Source organism: Muscardinus avellanarius (assembly GCF_963383645.1).
Source record: "Muscardinus avellanarius genome assembly, chromosome: 11".
NCBI lineage: Eukaryota > Metazoa > Chordata > Mammalia > Rodentia > Gliridae > Muscardinus > Muscardinus avellanarius.
Genome location: NC_137797.1, coordinates 109,626,443 through 109,653,809, shown reverse-complemented (window position 1 = coordinate 109,653,809; position 27,367 = coordinate 109,626,443). Strand labels below are relative to the sequence as shown.

General features: G+C 39.5%; 1 protein-coding gene across 2 annotated transcripts in view; it reads right to left on the bottom strand.

Moving 5' to 3' along the window:
• The window catches only part of SLCO1C1 (solute carrier organic anion transporter family member 1C1), a gene marked incomplete at both ends in the record, with an annotated part of 42,272 nt that extends 17,653 nt beyond the window's left edge, over positions 1–24,619 (bottom strand). The window contains 7 exons of one of the 2 annotated variants that reach the window (XM_080706610.1): positions 981–1,226; positions 3,078–3,176; positions 8,606–8,752; positions 14,685–14,809; positions 18,390–18,522; positions 23,173–23,314; positions 24,488–24,619. In XM_080706610.1, coding sequence (XP_080562736.1) covers positions 981–1,226; positions 3,078–3,176; positions 8,606–8,752; positions 14,685–14,809; positions 18,390–18,522; positions 23,173–23,314; positions 24,488–24,619 — 1,024 coding nt within the window. The remainder of the gene's footprint in view (positions 1–980; positions 1,227–3,077; positions 3,177–8,605; positions 8,753–14,684; positions 14,810–18,389; positions 18,523–23,172; positions 23,315–24,487) is intronic. The other variant, XM_080706611.1, reaches the window with a different exon arrangement.
• Positions 24,620–27,367: the final 2,748 nt, after the last annotated feature.

The window sequence follows — 27,367 nt, the reverse complement described above, 5'->3', positions numbered from 1 at the left end:
ATTGGAGATGGACTAACTTGCTGCTATCGGCCATGTGGAAGTCTTTGTTTCCCCAAGTCCTTACCAGTACTTATTAGCTCACTAAGATGGATAATTCAATGCACCGATAAAAGTGCTTTTCCTTCCTTCCTCCCTCCCTCCCCTCCCTCCTTCCCTCCCTCCCTCCCTCCTTCCCTCCCTTCTTCCCTTCTTTTTCTCCTTCCTTCCCTGCTTCCTTCCCTCCTTCCTTTCTTCCTTCCTTCTTTCCTACCTTTCTTTCTTTTCTTCCATCCTTCCTTCCTTGCACTAGAGATTGAACCCCAGCCCTTTCTATTTTGAAGCAGAGTCTTGCTAAGTTATGCGTTGGCCTTTACCTGAAATCCTGCTGTCTCGGCCTCCCAAGTACTAGGAAGAACTTTGAGTTCTATTCCTCAAACTTAGGTCATAGTCATAAGAAAAGAAGTACAAAATTACTAAGTGTACCTTATCATTAAAAAGGCACTAGGACATTCTCTCCCTATCTTATAGCCACCCAGGTAGAAAGGTAAGTACAGTATTGTTGGAGAGGAAAGAAGAGGGGCAGTTTCTTGGCCACCTACGTCCAGGAGGGGCTGCATTACAACACTTCTGCCTTTCTGCTCTCTTCACTCCTGGGATCATGAGTGGGAGACAGGCATGGGAACAGGTTCCCAAATGGATGGACCTCACATGTTAAAAGCCTTAAGAGCTCTGAAGTTTCACTCTTTTTGTCCACCCAGACTTATGCAAAATAGCAATCCCAGGCAGATACGGGGCAGGGGTGTGTAGAGTTGTGTGCGAGTGGAGGCGTAAGCAAGGACCTTTATCAAGAATTTTGGCATGTTCTTCAATTCTAGTTCCTGTAATCTTTCTCAAAAAGTAGTTTGGAACACAAGAGAGGGAGAGAATGTTATTATTTATAAATTCTCAAAAACCTAAGAGAAAGATGGAAAGTGCCCAGAATTAAGGAGACTCTGACTCACCTTTCGCCATTTCTATTATTTTTGCCTTTTCTCCATAAGATGTCTGGTAGTTTACGTGCTCATCTATAATAAACCTGGATTTCTCTGAGGCGTGGTTCGCATCCTCTGTGCTTTGGGGTCTTGCCAGGCTCTTGGGTAAACACCAGAAGGGCACTGCGGTGACAAGACTGAGGACCCCTGCTATCAGATAACCAAGCCACCAGGCTCCGACCCACTGGGGATCCTTGGGTGTGATGGTCACATGGTCTGCAAGACAGAGAGGAGGTGGAGGCAGGACGTGCATAGCAAAGCTGAAATGTTAACTTTAAAAAAAATTGAATCCTAGCATTAGTCCTATCCCATTATTAGAAACACCTAGTAATCCCCACATGACATCTCTTTCCTCTGAATGTTATCCTAGTTGTCTTCTTGTTGAAGGAATGGGGGTGTTTCTAGAGACTGCTGCTTCTTTCTTTTATGACTTTGGCTAAAAGTTTAGTGTTTCAGTTCTGAAAGGGGCATCATGAACTCCAAGCCACACTTTGGGGTTTGCAGTGACACTCCTGGACAGGGGCAGCATGTGGGAGAATTATATCATCTGTTCTCTTCAGCTGAACCACGACGGGACTTACACAGGGCATGCCTGTATGATTTCACTAGAAGAAAGAGCTATGCCATACTCTCCCAGTCCAAATACAAAGTGTAGATTTGGTTACCTGAATGGCCAATGTAAGGCTCTGAGATTAAACAGCAGAATGGTGTTTATTAAATGGTGGTTCGTGTGACTCGAGATCCATTCTAGGTCTGAAGGACAATTCACATCTGTAACTAAACCATCACTCTCTGAGTTGCCAAGGGCCTCACTAAGTAGCTGAGGCTGTCCTTGAACCATGACCCTCCTGTCTCAGTCTCCCAAATGTTGAGATTACAAGTGTGCAAAAAATATCACTCTCGTTCATCAGAAAACATTTACTTTTCACACCATTTCACATTCGACTAAAACAATTAGCATTTGATTTTTTTAACTCAACTAAGTGAGAAAACCCGTCAAATAGATCACTAAATTCCTCCTCCACTGCCATTTCAACTCCGAAAAAAATGGCTGCCAGCGTATCTCCGTGCGGCACTTGCTTCCCCTGCGCAGCTGACCTGTGTGTCTCTTATTGGACCTGCACTTCATCATCTTCACACAGCTGGAGCTTCAACCTCGTGAATGCACGGAATGCAACCATTGGGCTCACCGCAGCCAAGAGCACCCAGGACAGTGAAAATATAAACGCGCATCGAGCGGGTAATGAATGAATAAACGACCTTTCAGGAAAACGCTTGGCAGTTTGTTTGATTTTAAAAGTATGAGAATTTCGTGTTCTGTTTCAACACATAAATGACTTCAGTATGCATTTCCAGGCCTTCCTTTAGAAAAATTTGTCTTCTTGTTTCAGACTTCTCTTTGAAGATATTTTTAAAAAGCAAGCAACAGGTAAGTACTATTTCCAGGGTGTACCTCTCACAGGGACGGAAACAATGGCTAGCTATGGGAAGGTCTGGTAAGCCACTTGTTTCTTACAAAAGCAGTCTTCTGGAAGGAAATTCAGGTTTGCTATAATACTAGTACAAGAAGAAGAAGAAGAAGGAAGAGGAGGACGGGGAATAGGAGGTGGAGAAGGAGGAGGAGGAGAAAAGAGAGAGCAGAAAGGAAGGAATTTGATTACCAGAGATGTTCAATTCTAAATGTTTCTGGCAAGTCCTCAACTACACTGTCAATCAATATAACTAAAAATGTTGGCATTTCTGAAGCCAACAGGAGCCAACATGTAGCCCCGGTCTTCACCTTTAACAATGCCAAATGCTTTTGAACTGGAAAACCAGAAATACACAGGAACACATCTGCACATCAACCATGCGCGAGCCTGCCCTCCTGACAACATAGTCCTTGTATTTCATTTATCAGTGCCTGTGATGATTACATCAATCTATTTTACATGGTTTACTTTTCATTTCATAAGAGAGTACCGCTATGTCATTCCATTAAAAAGGCAAATGGATATTTTCCACACTGCCTTATTAAAATGGTACAGTAACTAAAATGAATGAATGAATAAAAAGAAGTCTCCTTACCTAGGTTTACAAAGCCAATGTCAACATAAAGTTTGGCACATAAGGAGCCCAATAGGAAGCCAAAGATGGGTCCTATAATTGCGACCGTCTGCACACACCCTGTACCAAAAGAACAAAAACAAAAAAGAAGAAAAAAATTTAAAAAGTGGCCATCTCTTTGCTTTGATAACAAAATTTTAAACAAGAAATGTGAGACTCAGTAGATGTAAGTCATGTTTCAAATTCTCATCTGTTTTTGTTTGCCAATTTTTTAATTTATTGATTTGGGAAAGACGTTCTCCTTTGCTCTCAAGGAAGAATGAACATTGTTACATCATTAACTACTCCTTGGAAGATAACACTGAGATTCTGAAAAACTTTGCCCCAAATGGGGCAAAGTGTGGTTCCAAGGTTAAGGTATCCACTGTGTTACAAACTAGAATTCTACCAACTTTGATAGTCTTTCAAAAATTTTTGTAGTAATTAGAGCATAATATTTGTCTTGGTGTTGGGCTTGGTTTCTCCTGCCTTAGTGGAAAAGCTTACCTATTCACCAGGAGATTCTGTGGGTGGGTATTTTTTGTGGCACTGGGGATGGAACCCAGGAGCATTCTACCTTCGAGTGACACCCCCAGCCCTATTTTTCATTCTCTATTTTTAAACAGGGTCTCACTGAGTCACAAAGGGCCTCACTAAGTAGTAGTTGAGGCTGTCTGCAAACCACAATCCTCCTGTCTCAGCCTCCTGAATGCTGGGATTACAAGCCTGTGCCACCACACCCGTCTCTGTGGATGGGTTTGAGAGCAGCACTCATATATTTCTCTGGAACCAGCTAGCAAAGAAATGAGACTCTGGAAAGTGCTCTTTTTTTTTTTCTGGAAAGCTCACAAACAGTGATCTTGGTGGGCAAATAAAACAGACTGCCTGAAGGACACTATTTCTAGTAGGCAGACAAGTAGTTCTTCCTTACAAAACCCACCCAATCCCCCTTGCATTTCACTGCAGCGCTTAAAGTATACACAGTCCTGGGAGATTAAATTACATGGAGTACTTACCAATTAGCAAGTACTTTTTAGAATGAGAGCAAAGGCAAAGAGAGTGGGTAGGCTGTGAGCCCCCAGGGGTGAAAGGGACACCAGTCACCTACTGGTTCTCTTGGTCTCCACCTTGCCTCCAGTCCCCAGAGGAGCTTCCTAGTGCCCACCCAGTTCCAGCTATGGTTTACCCCCAAAACTTACTAGAGCATTAGCCCTGCTCTTAAGTATATCCTGTGTGTCTTTGTGCAGAATACTCTGGAGTTTTGCAGGGTAGAGCCAGGGCAAGTTTATACAGTGAACCTAATTGGGACCCCCGACTCTGTCCCCCTTAATTCTTCCCCTCTGCCCCTGAACACCGGCCTTCAAAATAGCAGAACCCCAAGAAACCAAGTCCGATGTGTAAAACAGAAGACCAGTCCTCCTCTGCCTACAGCTCTATTTCTAGGTTAATTCTAGGACATAGCAGGTATCTTATGAATGCTTAAATGCACCCGGACCTGAGAGCTCACCTCTACTGTCTTAGTTCAGTGTTTGCGGCTGCAGTTGCTGGTCTGTCCTCTGGAACCTCGCCAGAGATGGGGTAGACGAGGGTCTTGCTCCTATTATTTTTATATTTTGATTTTTTTAAAACAGTACTAGGGGTTAATTTTACCTCTGAGGTACACCCCCAGAACTATTTTTCACTTTTTCTTTGAAATAGGGTTTCACTGAGTTGCAAAGGGCCTCATGAGACTGCCCACAAACCGGATCCTCCTGAATCAGCCTCCCAGGTACTGGGAATACAAGTGGGCACCACCATGCCTGGGTCCCTTTTTAAAGTTTGTTTTATCTACTATTATCTGCTACTGAGACCCTGTAATTCTATGCTGCCTGTTTTTCACAGAAAAATGCCATTTCTGGGTATCTACCTAAAAGAACGGAAACCAACCTACTAAGCCAATACATGCATACACATGTTCATAGCTGCCAAATTATTCACCATTGCCAAATTATGGAACCAGCCAAGATGTTCATTAACAAAAGAATGGATTATAAAACTATGGGATATGTTTACAATGGAATTTTACTCAGCCATACAGAAGAATAACATTTTATTTTTATTTATCACCAGTTTATATTTTTATTTTTAAATTTTTATATAGATCATATTGAAAATGGCATACATTCAGACTGTGCTTGGTGCCCTCCCTCCCTACTTCCCCTTTCCCCTGTCCCAAAATTAAGTGTCCAGGTTGACCATGCTATATTCATACTTTTACACATATTCAAATGTAGCTCAGCCTTCTTCCTCCCCTCCCCTTCCATTCTAGCTTTGCTGAAGTTTCCCCTCCATTATCTGGAGTCCCTCTGGTATTCCTAATAGTACCTAGTTTGGGAATATTAGAGAACACATATGTCCCTTCTCTTTCTGTGCCTGGCTGATCTCACTTAACATAATGTTCTCCGGGTCTTTCCATCTTTTTGTGAATGATGTGATTTTGTTCTTTTTTTATTGCCATGCAGAATTCCATTGTGTGTATTTCCCATACGTTTGCAATCCAGTCATCTGTTGATGGAGACCTAGGTTGGGTCCATATTTTGGCTATTATAAACTGTGCTGTGATGAACATGGGTATGCGTGTTACTGTAGTTCTCTGATTTCAAACCCTTTGGAAAGATACCCAAGAGGGGTATAGCTGTATCATATGGTGGATCCATTCCCAGTTTTCAAAGAAATCTCCACACTAATGTCCGTAGTGGCTGAACTAGTTTGCACTTCCACCAACAGTGTAAATGAGTTCCTCTTTCCCCACATCCTCACCAGCATTTGTTATTTGACTTCTTTATGTTTGCCACTCTGATTGGTGTTGGATGTAATCTCAGCGTAGTTTTGATTTGCATCTCCCTGATGGCTAATGATGTTGAGCATCTTTTCATGTATCTATTGGCCATCTGTATCTCTTCTTTTGTAAAGTGTCTATTCAATTCAGTGACCATTTCTTGACTGGGTTATTGTTTTGCTAGTGTAGAGTCTTTTGAGCTCTTTGTATATTTTGGATATTAGCCCCCTATCCGAGTGGTGGCTAGTAAAGATCTTCTCCCATTCTACAGGTTTTCTCTTTAGATTCTTGATGGTTTCCTTTTTAGTTTGATGTCATTCAACTTGTTTCTTGCTTTAATTTCTTGTACTTTGGAGGTCTTATTGAGAAAGTCACTGCCTGTGCCTATATGTTGGAGTGCTGAGCCTATGCCCTCCTCTGATAGCTTCATAGGCTCTGGTCTAATTTCTAAGTCTATGAACCACCTCAAGTTGATTCTTATACATGGTGAGAGGTAAGAATTTAATTCCATATTTCTACAAATGGATAGTCAGTTCTCCTGGCACCATTTGTTGAAGAGGCTGTCTTTTCTACAGCATATGTATTTGGCCCCTTTGTCAAAGATCAATTGACTATAGGTATGTGGGTTTGTTTCTGTATCTTCTATTCTGTTCCATTGGTCTATATGCCTGCTGTTGTGCCAATACCATGCTGTTTTTACTATTACTGCTCTATAATTTGAAGTCAGGAATTGTGATGCCTCCTGCATGGTTCTTATTGCTGAGGATAGCCTTGGCTATTCTGGGTCTTTTCATTTCCCATATAAAATTTATGACTGATTTTTCTAGGTCTGTGAAGAATGTTGTTGGTATTTTGATAGTAATTGCATTGAATCTGTAGATCACTTGTGGCAGAATGGCTATTTTAATTATATTAATTCTGCCTATCCATGAGCAAGAGGGATCCGTCCATCTTCCAAGGTCTTCGTCAATTTATTTCTTTAATAAATTGAAGAAGTTTTATGGTTTTCATTGTAGAGTTGTTTATGTCTTTGGTTAGGTTTTTTGTAGGTATTTCATTGGTTTTGAGGTTATAGTGAATGGAATAGTTTTCTTTATTTCTTTCATTGTGAATTAATTGTTGGCATATATAAAAGCAACTGATTTCTTTAGATTGATTTTGTACCCTGTAACTTTGCTGTATTGGTTAATAAGCTCCAGTAGTTTTTTGGTTGAGTTCTTTGGGTCTTCTAGATAAAAGATCATGTCATCTGCAAATAAGGGTAGTTTTAATTTCTCTCTTTCTATTTGAATTCCTCTGATTTCCGTCTCTTGTCTTATTGCTGTGGCAAGAGTCATGAGGACTATATTGAAAAGGAGTGGTGATAGTGGGCATCCTTGTCTTTTTACTGATTTTAGAGGTAATTCTTTTAGTTTCTCCCCATTCAGGATGATGTGGCTTTGGGTTTATTGTATATTGCCTTAATGATGTTGAAATATGTTCCTTCTATTCCAATTCTCTGCAGAGTTTTAACATGAATGTGTGTTGGATTTTGTCAAATGCTTTTTCAGCATCTACTGATATGATCATGTGGTTTTTGTTCTCAGTTCTATTTATGTGGTGAATAACATGTATTAATTTGTGTATGTTAAACCAGTCTTTCTTTTCTAGGATGAATCCAATTTGGGCATGGTGTACAATTCTCTTGATATGACTTTGAATGTGTATAGCTAGTATTTTTTTTTTTTTTTTTGGTCGTACTGGAGTTCCTGGAAACCCTTCTACCTCTAGGCTACACTCCCAGCTTTGCGTTTGGTGTCAAGGTGTCTGTGGGGTGTCATGTTAATGAGTTCCTAGTAAGTCCAGGGTTCTGCTGGTTTTTTCCATCCTGTGCTCTGCACACCTTCAGGCTTCAGCGCTTTCTGTGAGTGGCTCTCACAGTTCAGAGTCCTTCTGCTGTGTTTCCTGTTTCTGTTTTGGTTCATGAGCTTTATTTATTTTGTCAAGATGCTGCCTTCTCGGTAGTTGAACTTTGTTTCAGCTACTGAGATGTGCTGTGTCCCTCACTCACCCTTTTGAATCCCCATTTCCAAAATTTTACATCATTTGCAGAAAAATGGATGGAAGTGGAGAACAGCATGCTAAGTGAGATTAGTCAGTCACATAAAGTAACAAATCGGATGCCCTCCCTAATATGCGAAAGCTACGAGAAAACAGGTCAGAGGAGGAACTAGTAGGATGGAATCTACACGAAGAAGGAGGAACTATAGGGGAGCGAATAAGGTGACCTAACTGAGGGGACGGAAGAGGAGGAAGAGGGAAGTTCTTGATCATGATAGATATTCATAGGAAGCAATTTCCAGGACCAGGGAAGCAAATTTTAAAAAATCACCACACCTACATGCCTCAGCTGTACACTTATCCTACTAAAAATGGCCCATGAAATCAGAAGCCCATGGAGATACTTGTACAGGTCCCACACCACTGCAGAGGAGCAAAGCCCTCTCAGTCTGATGTTCCTTCTCCAGTGCGGCGGGCCCTCCTAACTTAGGAGTATCTCCATCATCCCAGTCCTAGGCCTGTGTTCCAGAAACAGGTTCACTGAATGAAGCTGGAGTGAGCAATACAGTATAAATACTCCCACACCCAAGTCAGCCTCAAGTGAGATGAGCAGAATAGCTCCCTGTATCCCACAGTTCCTGAGGGGCATTACCGATATAGAAGGCAGCGTTGTCTTCACTGGCAAAGTCATCCAGATAGGCAATGCCCAGGGGCTGGATGGGCGTTTCTCCCAGGCCACGGAGAAGATTCCCCAGGAACACATACACCCACATGGATGAGCTGGAATCCACTTCACAGTCTTGAGGGTGGTGGTAGGGGGGAAGCAAACAAGAGGATTAAAACTAGACCATCATCAGAGTTGAAAATTTGTTCTGACTTTCTAGAATTTGTGACTGGGTTGCAAAAGTGACATTTCTCACAGTCCTATTTGATGGGATTTGGTAAGTTTGGAAAAAAGTGTCACCGATTTTCATCTTCTAAGCACTTAAATCCCTGAGACTTAACTCAGGAATTCGGACGCTGTGTTACACTTCCCTACTTTTCCGATTTTTCTCTCTTCTCTTTATTTTGCACCTACACTGAGCTATCTGAATTTTGACACTCCAATAACATTCAATATCTTAACTGGGGGACAAAACAAATTTTGAACAAATGCTTTTAAATCTTAATTTTTAGCCTTTTTTTTAAGCATTTTATTGTTTTGAGATTTTACTTTTTTCTTGTTGAACAAGTTATATGTGAAATTCAAAATTTTAGACTCCAAAATTGGGCAGTATTACCTACGATTACTTTTGATTACTAGTGACTTAGAATTCTAGAACAAATGCATATAAAAATTATAAAAATATAAAAATTATAAAGTTTAGCTACTTTAACAGCAACAACAAAAAATTTGACAGTATTTTTTTAGAGTGAAATTCAAAGCTAACAATTGTCAGACACTCTCCTAAATGTCATGTTATAAAGGACCACATGAAGTAGGATAATTACCTCTGTGGGATAAGTAAAACACAGCTCTGAAGAATTTAGCCACTTTACTAAAATTGATAATGTTAACTGCATCCAGCAATCACATTTGAGTGGTCCCTTTCTGCCACATGGTTTTCAGGGATTTTGTTTATTTTTTTTATACTTTAATCAGTGCATTGTAATTATACATCATACTGAGGTTTAACATAATACAAACATACATGCACACACCACTGGGTGTCTTTTTCTCTGTCTCCCACCCCATTTCCCTTACTTCGTACACATGTCAGTGAGATTGGTAGTGAGACCTTCATAATGGACATAACTTTATTTGTACTGTTTTTTTCTCAAGCCTCTCCCCCTCCCTACCTCCCTCCCCCAACTCCCTTCCATGAGCCTCTCAGTCTCCTCATCTACTGAGGCTGCATTTGTTCCCTCTTTTCTCTCTAGTCTCCGCATATGAGAGAAAACAAACGACCCTTGACTTTCTGAGATTGTCTGATCTCAATTAGCGTAATATTCTCTAGTTCCATCCATCTTCCTAGAAATGGCAAAATTTTGTTATTTGTGGATGAACTGCATTATGCGTTTATGGAGCACTTTACTTTGTTCTTTCATTGTTGATGCACACCTAGGTTGGTTTCATAATGTGGCTATTTGGATTGTCCTGCTATGTATATACAGGTATCGCTATATTATTCTGAATATTTCTTTTGGAAAGATACCGAGGAGTTTTCTAGCGGGACAGTATGCTAGTTCCATTACTAGTCTTTTGAGGAACCTCCCTACTGATCTCTATATGGGGTTTTACTAATTTACAATCCTACCGACAATGTGTGAGGTCTTATTTCCCCACATCCTTGTCAGCATTCATTGTTGTTTACATTTGTGATGATTGCCATTCTAATCAGAGATACATGGAATTTCAGGGTCGTTTTGATTTGCATTTCCCAGATCGCTAATGATGTTGAACATTCTTTTTCCGCTATTTATTGGCCATGTGTATTTCTTCTTTTGAGAAGTGTCTTTTCAGACCAAGTGTGCAATTTTTATTGGGTTCTTCAGATTTTTTTTAGTATTAAGACTTCTTAATGATCATAAACACTTATGCCCCAAACATTGGTGTACTCACTTACATAAAGAAACACTACTTGACATTAACACTCGGGCAGATCCTAATAGAATAATACTTCGACACGCCTCTCTTAACATTGGACAGATAATCCAGAGAAAAGATCAATAAGAGCTCTTCAGACCTAAACAATACTATAAATCAAATGTTCCTAACAGACCTTACAGAATGTTCCATCCAACGATGGACAAACTTACATTTTTCTGTGCTGCTCACAAAAGCCTTCTCTGAAATAGACCAGATTTCTAGGCCACAAAGCCAACATTGGCAAGTTTAAAAAATAATGTAATTTCTTGCATCTTTCAGATCATAATGGACTAAGAGTAGTCATCAACAGCAGGGAAGTTTCAGAAGAATCACATGAATACATAAAGATGTGATTATATACTTTTGAATGAGGATGAGGGCTGGATCACAGAAAAAAAATGAGTGAAGAAATTTTTAAATTTTTAAAAGTTTAAAAAATTTTAAAATTTCTGGGATCAAAATGAAAATAGATATAGATATAATTTACAAGAGTCTCTGGGACACTATAAAAGTGATTTTAAAAGGAAAATTTATAGCACTGAGTACCCACAAAAAGATACATTTCAAATAAACAACTTAATGATGAATTTCAAGGCCCTAGAAAACCTGGAAGAAACTAACCCGAAAGTCATGAGAAGGCAGACGATACTTAAATTAGAGCAGAAATTAATGAAATAGAGAATAAAGCTACAAAGGACGAATAGGACAAAAAGTTGTGTTTGTAGAACATAAATGAGATTGATAAACTCTTAGACAAATTAACCAAAAGATAGAGGGAAGGGGAAATCCAGAGGACTATTTAGAACTGTTGTGAAAACTTATATTCTAATAAACCGGAAAACCTAGAATAAATCAACAAATTTCTAGATCCTGTGAGCCAGGAATTATCTTTACTTATTAACCCAGAAAGTAACTTTTGGTCATGAAGTGTGGTTTGTGAAGAGTAGACTCCTTTGAACCTGGAACTTCCCATTGTGAGAGAGAACCACACACTCACAAAGAATTTATCCTGATGCTGTCTTTTCTGGCAAAGTAGCTGAGTGACCGTGGAGTTTGTCTATCTTCTCTCAATTTCTACACCATTCCCCACAATATAGATGTGAATTTCTTCTCTATAAATTAAACATAATGCCCATTCTAGCCCTAATGCTTGTACAATTGGCAGACTTGTGCTAGTAATCGTGTCGTAGGCAAATGTGCTTGGATCTGTGCTATCCAATGCAGTGGCCACAAGCCCCTAAATGTGGCTCTTAAATGCAAAATAATTGAAATTAAATTAAAATTTTAAAATAAATAAGATGAAACATTCTGTCCCTCTGCCACCCGAGCAATATTTCAAGTACCTAGTGGTCACATACACCTAGCAGCGACTAGGGCAGAATAGATACAGGACATGTCCATCATGCAGAACGCCCTGAAGCAGGACCGGTATTAGAGGATGGTGGGTGACGGAGTTGTGTGTGAGCTGAGTGGGCAGTACAGGCAGAGGCCTCCTGCACAGCCTTGCACATCCGACACTTAACATATCATCTGCAAGGTGCCCCTACTGTCCACCTAGTCCAAAGAAAAGGATGTTAAAAGCTGAAGACTCCACCTACAGAGAAAAAGGAACTTGGGAGTGAGTCTTGAGATCTCCACCTGGCAACTTGTCCTTTTAGATTAAAATGTTTTAATTGTTTGTCTCTAAACTCCACGCTTTGCTTTTTCATATTAAAGGCTTAATAATTCCTAAATAGTGGTATTGCCATTGGTACCATATTTCTTTTCTGATTGTGAGAATTAAAACAGAAAGATTTTTTTGGGGGGGTGATACTGGGGTTCCTGGAAGCCCTTCTACCTCCGCGCTATACTCCCTGACCTATTTTATATTTTTTATTTGGAGACAGGGTCTCTTAAGCCAGCGAGGCTGGCTCCAAACCTGAGTGATCCTCCTGTCTCCGCCTCCCAAGCGTGGGGATTACAAGAGTGCGCCACCACGTCTGGCCTAAAACAGTGAGATTTTTGCCAACTACATCATGTACAGAGGAAACTTCGAGCTCTTTAATCAGCTCCTTGTTTCTTTATGTGGACCTAAATTAACTTTATCATCGTGATATTGCATAAACAAGCCCTTCATTCTTACCCCTTGAATTGCAAATGTCTGTCACCTTCCTTAACACTGTCCTCTTCTAGAATGCTCTTTTCCTTCTTTCCAGATGTCAGAGGAGGTAAACTTTTTAAATTTTATATCTGCTCTTCTTCCTCCTCCATATTTCCATTTTTTGTTGTGTTTTTGTTTTTTGTTTTTTGGGGTTTTTTTTGTTTGTTTGTTTTTTCCCCCCTTTGGCCTTTTTTTATTTGAACGGCAGAGTTTTACTGTGAGTTACCCAGGGACAGACATCTTAAAAGAAAGTATTAAGGAGGCTATTAAAGAAGTGAAGGATCTTTCTGGACTATATTAGATTTGTTGAGACTGCAGAAATATAAAATCCAGGCTTCTGTACTGCCTGGCTAGAAGTCAGCTTTCCAGGTGAGGAGTGGGCAGTGAGAGAGGTGGGTGGCAGGGAGGGAGCTTAGAACATAGAGGTGCTAAGGGGAGAAGAGACGGTTGGTTTCTTCTCCTACTAATACTGAGTTCTGGAGACACACCTGAGGATAAGTTCGTGGACCCTGAAAGCTGGGAAAACCTGTGCCACCTTAGCTATGCAGAGCCCAGAATGGTTGCAAGACCCCAAGTATGAAATGGGCGTGTAGTTTAGCTCAGTATGCCTGTCTTTCACTCCATGTAGGACCTCCAGTATCAGGAGTGACACAGGAATTCCCCTGCTGCTGGAGGAGGCTCAGACAGCCTGGCATTACCTTGTACCAATGCGTTACCCACACAGAATGCTAGCTATTCAATGGCCCCTGCATCTTAGTCAATGTGCAAAGTAGAGGAGGCCCCTATATTGGAAATTTCGCTCTTCTACACCAGAAAGAGCTCCTGTGCTAAAAAGGGGGTCATAGGAAGGCTCATGGTGACTCCTGTATGATCAAAGGCTGACCAGAGGGTTTCAGATATTTAAACTGACAGAAGATATATAACACTGACAGCCCCTGCTTCAACTCCATCTCTGATTTTATATAAACTCCCTAGAATGCAAGCAATTCCTGGGCAAAGGATGCAGGTTAGGGACAAACGGAGTTTATGTTTTCAATCTGATTGGAAAAAGGCTGAAAATCAATTAAATCCACTTATGCAGGCCATGCGTGGTGGCGCACGCTTGTCATCCCAGCATTTGGGAGGCTGAGACAGGAGGATCACGGTTTGTGAACAGTCTCAGCTACTTAGTGAGGCCCTCTGCAACTCAGTGAGACCCTGTTTCAAAAGAAAGAATAAAAAATAGGGCTGGGGGTATAGCTCGGAGTTAGAATGCCATTGGGTTCTATCCCCAGTATCGCAATAAATAAATAAATAAATAAATAAATAAATAAATATATATATATATATTATATATATGTAAATTCAGTATGTGAAAAAATGTATTCCTTTTCCCTCTGAGCAATGGACTGAGGTATGTATGAACTAAACTAGTTTTATTCAGCTTCTCTGGCTCGTCTTATTGGAACCACTGAAAAATTTTCCTAGTCACCAACAATTAATACTTCTTTCCATAAGATTTGATTATTTTTATATTTTCTTAGGATATAACCATATAGCACCTAATATTCTAGGAACTTTTATGGTGCTATAATATTGAAAGAAAAATTATATGTATGCACGCGTGTGTGTGTGTGTGTGTGCGTGTATGCGTGTGTGCGTGTGTATGTGCGTGTGTGTGTGTGTGTTTGCGTGTGTGTGTTTGTGTGTGTGTGTGTGTGGTTGAGTCCAAGGTCATTCTACCACTGAGCTACATTACTATCCCTTTTTTATTCTTTGTTTTAAAACAGGTTGCTAAGTCTTTCTACATTCCTGAGACTGTCCTTGAACCTGTGATCTACCTGTCTTACTTTCCCAAGTACTAGGATTGTAGGTGAACACATCACCATGCCCTGCTTAAATTTTTTTTTGGTCTATACTAAATAATACATAAAGGCTACAGATGAAGTTTGCTCAGTCAAGTGAAAAAAAAGAAAATCTTACCATCAGTTAATTTAGTTGGTGGTGTTCCCCTGGCTGATGTTGGGAGCTGACTGCTTGACTTTGGGAGACATGGAGAGATACCAACAGTTGAGTTGGACAAAGGAGAATATTTTTCATATCTGTACCTGTAAAAATAAATGGGTTTCGTGACAGACTCATTGACTAAACATTACCTATATCTCCCACTACTCATTTGGATGTCTGGTTGAGCTTGTAACTGTCTCTGAATTGGAATCACTAGCACTAAATTAGCATTGAACAGTTTGCTTCTTAGGTAACAAGGAGGCCCAGGTTACAGGATTTCTGCCATACTTGGGCCAGCCAAGCACCCAGTGAAAGAAAATAAAACAATTACAAATGGAAGGCCACTAATATAAAAATGATGACCATAAGCCATCTATTCAGTTGGTGGAATTGATGCCGCACTTTTAAGAGGGCGGCTATCTCTGAGTTGGGGAAAGCAATCACTTAATAACTTGTGGGCGTCAGCACATTGTCTTCAGTTATAAACACAGTGAGGGCAGAGTCCTAGAACAAATGATGGTACATGGGCCTTCAGAACCTTCCACCGGGACGCCCTTCTGCTTCTTGGCAGCTCCTTAATCTGGTTCCAAGTGACTCCTAAGTCCTCCCGTCTGCTCCTTCTAAGTTAGTGGTGGCTCCTGGGTTGGACAGCCAGAGTAGGGCTGTACCAAGGAGTCTGCTCCAGCTCTCCCTTGTAAGCCAAGTTCTGTGGTCCACAGACATCCATCCGGGAGGAAGGACATCGTGAGGAGACCTCACAGTGCAGTGCTGGCTCTCAGGTTGTATGGACTCTGTACAACTGAAGGCTAGTAATCATTATGATGTGGAGGACAGATAAATAAATAGTAAAAGACCTGCTTATTCAGCATAGAAAGAAGAGATGCACTGAGTTATTAAAGTAGATTGGTAGTGGATTACCTTCTATCCCTTTTGGGTAGTCTATTTCTCAATGGGCCCATGACCACCACTGAAAATCCAGGAGCATTTCTGAAACTATACTTTTATGTGAATGTTTAAGGGAAGAGGCTCACAATTTTTAACATTTTGATAAAATGATTAATATTGAAATAATTATATATAAATTGAAATCCATACAAATCACATTTATAGCTAGTTATATTTTATTATTATTAACAGAATTAAGGTGTTAATTATATATAAAATATAAATTACTTATTACTATAAATTATAAAATAAATTACTTGTTATAAATTATAAAATAAATTATGTTAAATTAACTATTAATTATATAAAGTTAAAATATATAATATATTTCATTGTATTCTTTACTTGTATTTACTATATTTAATAACTATGTTTATTATATATTTATATTTATTTATTATATAATTTATTATAAATAATGTAACTTATAAACTCTATTTAAAGTATATATTCATTAATTGAAATGAAAAATGTCGATGGTATTTCTGCCTCAATTATATAAAGAAAAAAATATATGATTATATTTTAAATTTTAAAAGTTAAATTAAGTCAGGCAAAGGGGTGCATGCCTGTAATCACAGTACTCCAGGGGCTGAGACAGGAGGATCGCAAGTTCAAGGACAGCTTGAAATGAGACTTGCATCAACTTAGCAAGACCCTGATTCAAAATTAAGAAAAACATAGGGCTTTGAATATATCTCAGAGGTAGAATGTCCCTGAATTTAAACTCCAGTACCATGATAAATAAATAAAGAATGAGTAAATAAATGTTAAAGTATACTCTTAAATTTGAGGCTTGTTCTTCGACCTGTATGTAAATTCTGATCAATGCAATGTTGACCTCACTGAATGGGAGTCTACAGTAGCTTTCCAAATTATTTCTTGTCTCAGATTTCCATGCAACAGTCAATGTGAGCCTTTCAAAAAACATAAGTCAGATCATCTCACTCTGCCTCCAACATGCCAGGGCGCCACTTGCTCTCCCATCTCCTTCCAGGAGAAGCTAAACTCCTAGCAATTGCTCTTGACCTGACTCCTCCAGGATGGTCTGCAGACCAGTGGGGTAGAAGAGTCAGAGTCCTAACCCCAGAGTTACTAAGCCACAATCTGCATCGTGCTGAGAGCCTCCCTCTGGCGACTCAAACGCCCACCATGGCTTGAGAAACCCTTGGCATGCCCTCTGGTCCCCACTACCTTCTTGGATTCTGTCTTTCCCAATTTCCCTTGCTCTCCAGCTGAGCCCCACAGGCCTCCCTGCAGTTCACCCATGCCCCACAACACTGTGTCCCTATTCATCCCAGATGGAGGTCTTCCTCTGCAGATGCCTGCATGGCTCACCCTCATTTTGCTGGGTCCTGCTCAGCTGTCAACCTACTGTTCTGGAACACCCTACTGTCAGCTGCAACCCTCGACTCCTATGTCTTCCCCAGGTTATTTTCCCCTACAGTTCTTTCATTCCCTATATAACTACATATTTGTTTATTTTCTATCCTCTGAAAAAAATTTAAGAGGACAGAGGTTTGATCTTTTTACAATCCTACCTCCTGACTTAGAATTATAATCAATTTGTTAAATTCCTTAGTTAGACTGCTAACCTACACAAAGCCAAACTCTGCCTGTTGAGAGTAGGCCCTTCATCACTGATACCCATAACTAATAGGCTATGTTAGACAGTAGTTATGATACCCATAACTAATAGGCTATGTATTTCTCCTAGGGGGACCGAGTCTTTTAGAGAACAACAACAAAAATCATTTGGGGTTTTGGTGCATTGGGTAAGCACCCAACCAGTGTGCAAGTCTGTCAACAGTGGATAAAAATTCATTGTGACTAACGTCAGGAGACAGGATGCTCCAAGAGGAAAGGGCTTGTGTACTCGTTTATTTTTATTTTGTTTCTCCACTGAAATAGTCCATTTATTCGGCAAAGTACCTAGCTAGTGTCAAGCACTAACTAATGAATAAGCAAATATATTGTTTGATTCATAAAAGTCGGTGGGGAAGAATCTAAGCCTTTGTCTCTGGCACTCTCTGTCGGCACCAGCCCTGCTGTCCCACCTTTTAAGTACACTACTTCGTTAGATTTTCTTGTCCTGGATGCCTATCCTTGTATCAGCTCTACGTAATAAAATTATTCATCTGTATGCAACATCTTTAAGGCAAAGCCACTGCTGAATGCGGATGTAAATGAAAAAGCCCAGGAAGATGGCGAACAGCACGCCACAACAATAGCACAGCTACTCCTTGTGTCTGGAATCTGTATACACATTTCATCTGCGTAATGTCATCTAAGATTTGCGGCCACTTATGAGTTGCTTATTAGTCTTGAAATTCAGAAACTGAGGGCTACAGGTGTGTAGTAGCGTGAATCAGCACTTATTACCCAGATCATCCATCCATGACCCGTTTGATACCCATTTGACATCGACCACAAATCTTAATTTCCTTTTTCTCATATACTTTGCCTCCACAGTTAATTGAAAACATCCGCCTCAACATATAGTGGTAAAAACTTCTCTCTCACTTCGTTGACACCAATACACAGTATAGTATGTCAGCAATTGGTAGAGATCATTGTCACTAGTAAAATTAAAAAGTTGTTGTGATATTTTGTCCAAAAAAGAATGAGTCACGCAATGATCGTGGTTGAAGCTCCCATCTAAGTAACTAATTGTAACTCTAAAAGGGAGCGGTGCAGGTGCTGGAAAGGCTGGGAAGAAGGGGGCTGCACACTTACTTCTCCATGAAAAACTGAGGCATTGCGATAAGCAAAGTCCCCACTCCCATGACCAGGCACCCTGCTCCGATGATCTTGGGTCTGTGAAGTCTGGCTCCAAAGTAGCTGACAAACGTTATCACCAAGAGGTTCCCTTTGGGGGGAAGAATAATGCATTCATCAGTCAGAGAACTCAGGAAACAGCAGACAGTTTATCTAAAGGAGTGAGCGTACGCAGCAGGCGCAGTAGCCTTTTGGGTTGACTAGACCATTTCCCCCTCTGTCACCTGTCCTTCCTTTAATGTGCAATGACCTCTAAAACTGTTTGACCAAACCATCTTCCATCACTACTTTTCCTTCTTTTTATGTGGAATGACCCCTGAAAGTGGTTGACTGAACCATCTTCCCACCATTACCCGTCCTTCCTCTAATTTGCGATGACCCCGGGAAGTGTCTTCATTACTTCAGTTACCTTATCCTGTCTACATATTTTAGTGATCACCCCTTCCATCGTGTTTTACCCTGACTAATTATTTACCCTTTCTATTATGAGTAAATTAAATTGTAGTTAGCTTCCTTTAGTCAATCTCTTAAATGTCTCTTAATGATTTCAGTAAACATTACTGTCCCTTTATTCAAATGTTCTGTTAAAACATCTATGAGTTTCCCAATTGTTCCTGAAATATACATTACATTTTATCTCTCTAGCTGGTATTCCCTATCGACAAGTAAGAATAAATACAACTGTACCTCACTTCAAATCAAATTATAAAACTTATAGCTGGGTACAGTATAGCACAAAGTTATAATCCTAAGACCGCGAAGGCTGAGACAGGAGGATCAGGGGTTTGTAGGCGGGCTCAGCAAGTTAGCAAGGCTCTCCAAAACTTAGTAAGACACTTTTTCAAAATTAAAATAATCACATAGGGCTGGAGTATAGCTTGGAGGTATAATGTCCCTGGCTTTGTCAGCACTACACACACACATACACACACACACACACAAAATTATGAAATTCAATTATTTACACAAATGATACTTTTTGACTTGTTCATATGCTTGTTAAGGATATAATTCCATATAAATAATGTCAGGTATATATAAGTTATATAATAGGAATGCATACCTATAACCCAAACATTAGGAAATGCAAAAATATCTATAATATGACTGTTTTAAAAAATATTTTAAAAGACATATATAACTCAGGAATATCCTATCACCAAGCTACATCTCCAGATGTATTATCTATTTCTTTTTTATCTTGAAAGGGTCTTGCTCAGTTGCTAAGTCTGGCTTTGAGCCTGTGATCCTTCTATGCCAGACCCCCAAATTGCAACCACAGACCTGCACCACTATTCCTGAAAGAATATGGGTGTATTATATTAATTAATTAATTAATTAATTTATCTATCTTTGCAGTGCTAGAAATTGAACTCAAGGAACACCCTACCTCTAAGCTATACCCAAATCCATTTATTTATTTATTTATTTATTTATTTATTTATTTTTGAAACAGGGTCTCACTAGGTTGCAGCTGCTTTAAATGCGAAATCCTCCTATCTCAGCCTCCCAAGTACTGGAATTATAAGTGTGCACTACCACATTTGGCTATATATATATATATATATATATCATGTATACATTTATAGTATGTATATATACACACACGCACACACACACACATATATATATGTGTGTGTGTGTGCGTGTGTGTGTGTGTGTGTGTAGTTTTTTGTGTTACTGGGGATGAAACCCAGCAGCATTCTACCTCCAAGCCACATCCCCAGCCCTATTTTTTATTCTTTATTTTTTATTTTATTTTTATCTTTTGGTGGTACTGGGGTTCTTGGAAAGCCTTCAACCTCCGGGCTACGCTCCCAGACCTATTTTATATTTTTTATTTGGAAACAGGGTCTCTTAAACCAGAGAGGCTGGCTTCGAACATGTGCGATCCTCCTGTCTCTGCCTCCCAAGCGCGGGGATTACAAGCGTGCGCCACCACGCCCGGCTTTATTCTTTATTTTAAAAGAAGGCCTAACCAAGTTGCAGAGGGTCTCACTAAGTAGCTGAGGCTGTCTGAGAATCTCGATCCTCCTGTCTCAGTTTCCCAAGTACTGGGATTACAAGCGTGAGCCATCCCTAGTGACCACATATATTTTTTAAGGTAAGAATGACATCTTTCTAAGCTGTCTCTAGTGAGCACATGTAGATTACTTTTTGGCTTATTGTGATGATAACAGTGTGGATTCTTGGCAGATCTGGTTTCCCATTCCCTGGAATGGGCTCAAGTGTCTTGATGGGGATGGCCCAGAGACAAGCTCTGCTGAACATTGTTTAGGATCTTACATTTTAAGGGGCTTTGAAGTTTCAGCTATTTTCATTTGGGATGTTTGATTTTTAAGAACTATAGTGCTAGATAAATTAAGAACTTAGTACTTCCCCAGGATTGATTACGATGGCTGATGGGCAAGGCTTTGCTTTGAAGCTCTTGAAGTTTCCAATTTCCTAACAAAAGCGTGGTGCCTCCTCACATCTGGAAGCACTTGTTTAATTCACTACTGTTGAGCCGCATTCTCAGCTTGAGTCAGTTGGAAAAAGAGCAGTCAATTTTATTGCCCTGAGGACAATAATGAGAGTGAGAAAAACCAGCATGTAGAGCGGCCCCTGCTTTAACCGATTCAGGAAGAATGAAGTTCTTCACAAAATGTGTATTACTTCTTTAAGCATAAAGCATGAGATTCCCATTTGACATTTAAGTGTTTAACAGGGAACCTTTTCCAGCTTATCGTTCAGATAATCATGGCTCTATGTTTGTGAATGTCCCACGGTAAATAAATAAATTAAATGAAAATGGCTCTCAGTTTATAGGTGATCTCCTCTCCACCACCCATCCTCTACCAACAAGTCAAAGCAAAGGACTCAGGCTTGCAGGCTCTTCGTGTTACACTCCAGACCCTGCCGAATACAGGACGGAACCACTCCAGCATCTGTGATCCCTATAGAAGGTTTCTCCTCCTTTACTTAGCATCCTTCCTGAGTTCTCAGAAGATACAATTGGGAAATAATTGGTGACAACCTTTAAAAAACTGAACTGAAGCCAGGCGTGGTGCCGCACACCTGTAATCCCAGTACTTGGGAAGCTGAGAAGGTAGAACCACAGGTCAAGACAGTCTCAGCAACTTAGAGAGGCTCTCATCATCTCAGGGAGACCCTGGTTAAAAATTAAAAATAAAATAGGGCTGGGAGTATAGCTCCCAGGTAGAATGTCTCTAGGTTCAACACCCAATATAAACAAAACAAAAAACATCTGCCATCACTAACCTCTGAGTAAAACAGGCCCAGAGAGTTTGACAAATACATCTTACAAAGCTTTGAAGTAAGAGATTCCTCCTCTTCCTGTCTCTATACACACATTCAAGACTTCAAATAGGAGCAAAAAACAAAAGTCACAACTGTCTTGAAAATGAAATTCGGAATGACCAGTTGAAGATTTAATTACAAAGATGAATGTAAAAATGGTGAACAAAAAGTATTAGTAAAAAAAATAGTGTAAAAAAAAAAACAACAACTTTATGACCGAGTACAGATCATTCCAGGAGTGAAAAGTTGTGACCAAGTCAAAAAGGGTTTAGTAATTAAATTTTTATATAGCTGATAGTATAGCAATTTCATGTCTATCATAAGTATAGTAAAAATACTTATGTCAATGCAATTAATCGGCCACTCATGACAAGAACTACAACAAGAAGAAACAAGCAAATCAGCTTGCATATGAAACAACCTAAATAAATCTCTCTCAATAGATAAATGGATAAAAAATGCAATGTGTTTACATACACACATACACACACACACTCTCACACACCCCACTGGAATGCTATACAGCCCAAAGCAAAACTTTTGAAATATATGAAAGTACAAAGAATTGCCTGAAATACAGAATTAACATCTGGAAATTTTAAGAAATCATGATACAGGAAACCTTGTATTTTCTTGCTAACTTTCATTTTTGGAAAAAACGTCTTTGTTATGAAAGAATACTTCACTTTGGGAAGAACTTGAGTTTCCTGAGTTGCAAGCATTGCAGGATGATAGAAGAGATATCAAAGAACAAAGAACATGGCTCTTCAAAGTGTTATTTTTAAATAATTGAGAGCTAGAGTTTGAGGGTGGTCATGAGCCTAGAATCCAGTAAGAAAGAAATGTGCAAAGAGACAAGGAAAATAAAATGGGGTTATGGTCAGGAAATTTATTTGTTCGAGTCAATGGATTGCAAATACCTAAAATAAACCTGTGGTGTTTGCAATCAAGGTTTTCCATGGAAGTAATTAAACTTTCAGCCATTTAAAAACATATAACTTAAGCAATAGTTTGTATTCTTAGAAAGGTATGAAAGAATCAATAGAAATTTGGAATCAGAGTCCTCCCATGTCTTATGGAAGTCTAGTACCCTCTGTCAAACAGAGGCTCTCAAGTTCATGCAACCTGGGAATCTGAGAAAAAGTTTGAACCAGATCATTTCTGAGTGTCTTTGAAGCTCTAAAATGTCTTAAACAATAGTCTTAAGGGAGAAAGACAATCCGAGTACCACTTGGTGCATTTTTTAAATCTACTCTTCTTGGCCCCTTTCCTGAGTTAAAAGAGAAAATTGCCTTTACTGTGGCATAAAATCATAGCAAATTCTGTCTAAAACATGATTTGACAAGTCAGATCCCAGCAGACCACAGAGTGAAGAGAGGGTGTATCATTTAGCCATGCCTGAGGAAACCTTGGACGAAGTCAGGGCATCTTCAATACCTACCAATTTCAAAACTGCCATCAATGACCCCCACCAGTGAGGACGGGATGTCGAACCGTCTCTCTATCTGCGTGATGGTGCTCTTCAGATAGCCTTCCGCCAGTGCTTTGGCAAAGTACACGAAAGACAAGGCACCCAAGAACACCTGGAAAATAGAGTGGCCATCCTTAGTCTGCCTCCAGCTGGAAGAGTGGCGTGCACTGGGACCTCCAGCTCCTTATGGCTGAAGACTCAACCCCAAGCTCAGCTGGATCTCAACCCATTCAAATTCACTTGGAATTTGGAATATACTATGGTTTTTATTCAACATTTATGTTGAATTCCATCTTCCTCTCTCTTCCCCCTTTCTCCAAAGGACATTTAAAGGAATCTAACTTTGGAAAGAAGATCAAGGTATAGGTGAGGCATGACACAGGAGGTGCCTTTGATGTTAAAGACAATAAAATGAAGACCATAAGCCAAGCCACCACAAATCTTAACGCTCATAATTATGAATTTCACAGTGATGGTATATGCACCAGCAGAGAACAGAATACACTTAAAAAATGGAACTAATATACCTTTTTTGTGTGTATGGTGCTGGGGATGGAATCCAGGGGCATTCTACCTTTGAGCTACACCCCCAGCCTGATTTTTTTTTATTCTTTATTTTGATACAGGGTCTCATTGAGTCACAAAGGGCTTCACTAAGTAGCTGAGGCTGGCTGTGAACCACAATCCTTTTGTCTCAGCCTCCCAAATGCTGGGATTACAAACTTGTACAACCACACCCAGCCTCTAATATACCTTGTTTTTAAGTCCATACTTATTAAATTCAAACTTGGATACTAAATTCAAGCTTTGATATCTGCTTTACGTATTACGTTAGACGTCTGTATTGAGGTTAGCATTTATATAAAAAACATGTGTTTGCTGAGTGACTATGCGGTATAAAGCAAAGAAGAAGTTTGAGTCATAAAAACATGTAATTTAGGAAGCACCCCTCTCCCTTACTATGTAACAATGGAAGACAAATTTTTCTTTGGAAATAAAATGGATGCTCCATAGATCAAATATCGTATCGTACTAATGTGCTTAGTACAGTACCAAGTATGTCCTAGAAGTTTAATGACTGTTCATTTCTATGATCTCTCCCTTTTCTCTTTAGGAAGGGCCCTCAGATGAACCAGGAAAGTCATTTAACTTACAGGGTCAGGCAAAATTGTGTCCACTGTCAAGGGTGGCTTTAGTAAATTGATTCTCTCTGCTAACCTTATTATATCGAAGATACCTGGAGAGAAAGCAAAGGCGTCAGCCTTCTAAGTCCCTGTCGTCCCACCTTTAGGTCGCTGCAGCACCGTGGCTTTTCCTTTGAGGACAGATATCCCATTTTCAAGCAAGGCTTGGAAGCAACAGGTTCTACGGAGTCTTTGCAGAACAACTGGATATTTTCTTTGGATGAAGTGTCCATTGCAGAACTGGTCCTCGACTTTAATCTGTCAAAGTTGATTTTAAAAGCAAAAACAATGACAATAACTCAAATCTGCATAATTAATTAAATTATATTTTTATGTCTCATTAGAATACACTCCTATAGACATTACTGATTTAAGGAAGCCACATTTGTAAGTCACGGTACGTTGGCAAAAATTCTCAATTAAATCCAACAGGATATCTGATGAACTAATCCTGCTCTTTGGGACTCCGCAGCCAGAATTCTTTCTTCCTCCCTCAGCTTTACGCCTCATTATTGCAAAGAATAAATTTAAATGTTGCCTTTGGAATAAATAAAGAGGCAGAATTTTGCTAACTTTGTGGTCTTGCCAGATTAAACTAGGAGCAAGCAGGAAAGGAAGAGGAGGAATTCAACCAGCTGAATATTGATTTCATTAGAATTAAGGCTTTGAAGCCTTTAAATCGACCTTCTCACGAGAATTAATGAAGAGGCTGAGCCTTACCACAGGTCTCTACAGCACCTCAGAAATCCCACAGGAAAGACTAAAGTATTATAAAAATGAAGGGGTTCAGTTTGTGTGTAATTCTAGCCCAGTGAATAAGGAGAATGACGACCGACTCAGGCACAGATTTAATTCAAAAGAATTAAAGTCTCAGGGCTGTCTTAAAGTAGGAAAGATGCCCTCTGTTCCCCAGCATAGTTTCCCACCACCTCGCTCCTTGGAACTGATGAAGTCCTTGACGGTGTCACATGCTGACGCTGCTTCTCTTACTCACACCAATGTTTGCCTGTCCCTTAGCCAGCTTCTTCAAGTCTGCATGGGGCTCAGAGCCTACCTGATAAGCTCATCTATACCAAAAGCTTGAAAGGTGAAGTGGTAGTTTCTGGGTCTCCCTAACCATCACTAGAGGACAGAATCGCACATTAAGAGGAATCTTCCATATCCTCTTCCCACCAACCCAAGCAATGACATCTGGAGTAAAATTCCAAGGATTGTGGTAGTTTAGGATGTACTGACTTCGTGTATCTACATGATCCTGGCTTTCTGCAATGCTTGGCCTGTGTTTAAGGTAGTTTCATCATTTTAATTCACAGGCAGTATTTCAAACTGCAAAAAACATCAAGTAATAGTAGTACAAATAATTTATTTAGAAATACAGAGTTAGAAACGTCAGAGGACCCTAAACAATTTAAAAGTCGAGTGGGTTCCACCGGGGAGTTAAGGACAAGAGGAACCAAGGGTGGGTGTGTGCTTGTTTTTATGTTATTGTTAGATTTATAGAGTATTTTATTTCACAAGCCTTTAAAACTTTATAAAATATCAGGCAAAGAAAAGAAAAGTGAGTGAAACCAAAGAAAAAATTGTAAAGCCAAAAATCTAAACAAAGAGCTGATGATGTTAGCAAATATAAAAAGATTAAAAGGGCATAAGAATAACAACACCAATATTAGGAGAAAGAAACAAGTTATGCAGAGGATGTAGAAATACCTGTACACTGTTGACAAAATACACAAGCTTCTAGCAACTATTAATCACCTGGATTGACACAATGCAGACCAAAAAGAGAGCCAAAAAAGACATTAACAAAAAATACTAAAAGGACTCCTTAAGCAAAGATAGCATGGTCATGCCATAGTAGAGTTTTATCAAGGACTGTTCTGCAAGAAGCAGTAGGCAAACTAAAATTATCTCGATTACAAAAAAATCTCATAAGGATAGGACACAAAGGAATCTTCAGGGTGAAGAAAATTTGCTAGCAAATCCAAATCAATTAGCCGATAGTCTATATGTCAGAGTTCTCTAAAATTGTAACAAATGGTAAATACTATAAATTTTACTCTCCTAAGTCATCACATGAAGAATGTGAAATTAAAAACAATATTTTTGTAGATTCAAAAGCAGCAGGTGATAAGAATCAATTCATGACTTCAAAAAAGTAAACAACAACAACAACAACAACAGCAACAACAAAAACCCTGCCACTAAGAATATAGAGATTCTTCCAGCCCAGCATGGTAGCCCATGCTTATAATGCCAGAATTTGGGAGGCTGATGCAGGACGATCACAGGTTTACGGCCATCTTAAGCTACTTGGAGAGGTCTTCTGAAATTTAGTGAGACCCTGTTTCAAAATAAAGAATAAAAATTTGGAGTGAGGCGTGTGGCTCAGAGTTAGAATGCTCCTGGGTTCAATTTCCAGTAGTGAGAAAAAAAAAATATATATATATATAGATATATTTTTTGAGAGAGAGAGAGAAAGAAAAAGAGAGAGAGAGAGAGAGAGAGAGAGAGAGAGAGAGAGAGAGAGAGAGAGATTGAGATTTTTCTGCATCCATACTTACTACCAACAACTGACTTTATATATTCACAATTACTAAGAATATTTTTCCAGGAAAGTATCTTGCCAGAACAATAAGAAGTGTGTGCTAAGAAACAGTGAGTTATATAACGTTAATCAGGCTTTCTTACTACAAAGTACTGACTGCCTGTAACTGAATCCTAGTGAGACCCATTGCTTATAATGAAAAAAAAATAAAAATAACCAAATGACCTAGAAGTAGGACCAATAAATGTTGGCATATCCATGCAGTGAAGTTTGATAATGAAAAAAAATCCAAATAACCAAATGACCTAAAAGTAAGTCCAATAAATGTTGGCACATTCATGCAGTGAAGTTTGCTGAATAGGATAGAGAAGAAGTTGATACAGGTGCATAGATCCACATGTATTGCAGAGCTGATTTTCAAAATACATGGTACAAA